The sequence below is a fragment of the Nanorana parkeri genome, unplaced genomic scaffold, assembly GCF_000935625.1.
Source record: "Nanorana parkeri isolate BGI_ZX_2015 unplaced genomic scaffold, ASM93562v1 scaffold81, whole genome shotgun sequence".
Taxonomy (NCBI): Eukaryota; Metazoa; Chordata; class Amphibia; order Anura; family Dicroglossidae; genus Nanorana; species Nanorana parkeri.
This window is the reverse complement of record NW_017306349.1, coordinates 1425653-1428136: the sequence shown is the minus strand read 5'-3', so window position 1 is coordinate 1428136 and position 2484 is coordinate 1425653. Positions and strand designations below refer to the sequence as shown.

Genomic DNA, 2484 nt, shown 5'->3' with positions numbered 1-2484 from the left:
TTTGAGGTAAAGGCTGATGGGTGGATTCCTCTAGTTTCTTGGAAGGATTTATAGACTGTACCATAGAAGGGGAACGTCAGAAGACCAAGTGGTCCATCAAGTCTGCCCTTTTTTGGGGGGGGATATTGGCTGTGTGGGTGTGGGCCTGTTTAAACTACACGGTGACCCAATTTTTTGTTTCACGCCCTCAGGACACGATGACGACCCTGGACGACAAGCTGTTGGGAGAGAAGAGCCAATACTACTACAGCAGCAGCAGCGATGACGAGGACAGCGATCAGGATGGGAACGGGCGTCAGGGCTCGGTCAGAGAATCGGAGGGGGGCAAAGAGGAGGGAGCCGTCAATACCGGTAACGTCTACATTCTGAGATTCTAACCTGCGTCTGTCCATTCGCTATAAAAGGCCTTTACTGCCGTGTACGTGTACTGTATATGTGCTCGGCGTGTGCTGATCTCCCTCTGTTCTCGATGCAGAGACCCGCCATGCCGGTCCCGGGTCCTCACGGGGGACAGCGGAGCCTGTGATAGCCCTCAGCCAAGGGGGGGAGGGGGGGGGCAGCTCCCTCCCATGCTTGTATATAAACAGCCATCTCCAGCTGTAAAAAAAAAAATGTTAACAGTGTCCTGCTCGTGCGCGCGCTAGGGGGCGTGCACGAGCAGGAATAACATTGCCGCACGTGTATGGTGACCCGCATCCAAGAGCGAGCCTGGGCTAGAGAACGCGGGGGTGGGCTACCGGCGTATGGGGAAGTTGGTGTTAGGTGGGTGGATGGGATTGTGGAAGGTGCTGTGGTGGGAGGGGTGAGGTGGATGGGAAGGGCTGTAACCATGGGCACTGAGGTGGGCGGGTGTGGGGCGCAGTGGCACGGAGAGGTGAATTGGCGATTCCAAAGTGGGGAGCAGGTTCTTTGATGAGGTAGGCAGGAGGTGCTGTGATCCGTGTGGGAGGTGACGGTCCTGGTTCTGAGATCCAGAAGGTGAGCCAACACTCTGCCACTTGGTGTTTGCATCAGGGCTGAGAACTCTTGAGAGGAGTAGTGAGGAAGGGTGCTGTGACAATTTCAGGAAGCCATGTAGCGCGCTGTGCTGGCCCCTCCCGCTAGCCATGTAGAGCACCCTGCCGGCCCCTCCCGCCAGCCATGATCTGCTCCCATAGAAAAACACAGAGACCCAGTGATGACATCACTGGATCTATAATGAGATATGTGATGGAAGTTGGGAGGTTTTATTTGATAATGTCGTTATGTTGATGAGGGAAGAGGCGGAGCCAGGGAAGGCAGATTACACTTCTGAGGATGAACCGGCTTTTTATTCAGAGACACGTTCATCTTCCTTTACACCTCGCGTGGGATCTCTCTTCCACAAACCCGTCTAAGCGTCCTCGATATAATCGCGCGTCCGGAACGGGTCGGCGCATCGCACACAAAAATAAACTGCCAAAGATGCAATTTGCTGACATTTTCCGCTCGCTAAGCGCTTCTCGGCGTGTGTTTTGTTCAGGTCCGAAAGGCGTCATCAATGACTGGCGGCGGTACAAACAGATGGAGACGGAGCAGAACGAGGAGCAGCGCCGGGAGATGGAGCAGCTCATTAAGAGGCTTTCCATGACTTGTAAATCGCATCTGGACGAGGAGAAGGAGAAATGCCTGTGGCTGCTGACGGAGTCTTGCAATGCCTCATGGGACTTGTAGTTTTACAACAACTGAAGTGCCGAGGTTGCCCACCCCCTGCACTAGACAGGAACGAGCACTTAACCCTTGCAGTGCTGGGGCAGTCCCGCTGCAGGGTAAGTTGTTTTTTTTTTATTTATTCCCGGAGTTCTACTTTAAGACTAAAATGATATGTATAGAGGGATGCACCAATACCGGTTATTCGTATCGAGTACGACTTTTTTTTTCGGTAGTCGATACCGTTACCAGGAGTCCCATTAAGGAAGCCGGGCGGCGTGTAATCACTCTCAGCACAGGTTGCTGATTAGCCGAGAAGCCGTCTCCATGGTCACCAGGTGAAGAGGAAGCATGGAGCCGCTTTCTGGCCAATCAAGAAGCCGGGGGTTGGCTAATGACTCGCCGCCCGGCTTTCTGATTGCCAAGCTTCCCGGCCAACCAAGAAGCCGGCGTGGAGTCTGGCTTTCTGATTGGCCTGATACCGATATTGGGATAGGCATCGGGAACATTTGGGGCGAGTACTAGTATCGGTGCATCCCTAATATATATGATCTCCTCTTAGTGGAAGTGGACTGGCCATGGTTTCCAACGCAAGGGAAGGCAATTTGCCTCGTTACCAAGTGCAGTGGCCCTGAGACATACCACTGTCTCTGCGTAGGGGGGGAATCAATAATGGAGGAACACTCTACCTTCCCCTATTACCTCTTCCCCTGTCCTGCCACCCAACTTTCTGCCCTGCACCCTTCTCCATACCCATCACCCTACTTCTTCCCTTCCCTGCCTCTCATTCAGACGGGCCCTCCCCTCCTACACATA

General features: G+C 53.7%; 1 protein-coding gene across 1 annotated transcript in view; it reads left to right on the top strand.

Annotated features, from left to right (window-relative positions):
* Window positions 1-191: 191 nt before the first annotated feature.
* The window catches only part of PDCL (phosducin like), a 3884-nt gene continuing 1591 nt past the window's right edge, over window positions 192-2484 (top strand). Inside the window, exons 1-2 of the mRNA XM_018576980.1 lie at window positions 192-351; window positions 1502-1649. Coding sequence (XP_018432482.1) covers window positions 198-351; window positions 1502-1649 — 302 coding nt within the window. The 5' untranslated portion in view covers window positions 192-197. The remainder of the gene's footprint in view (window positions 352-1501; window positions 1650-2484) is intronic.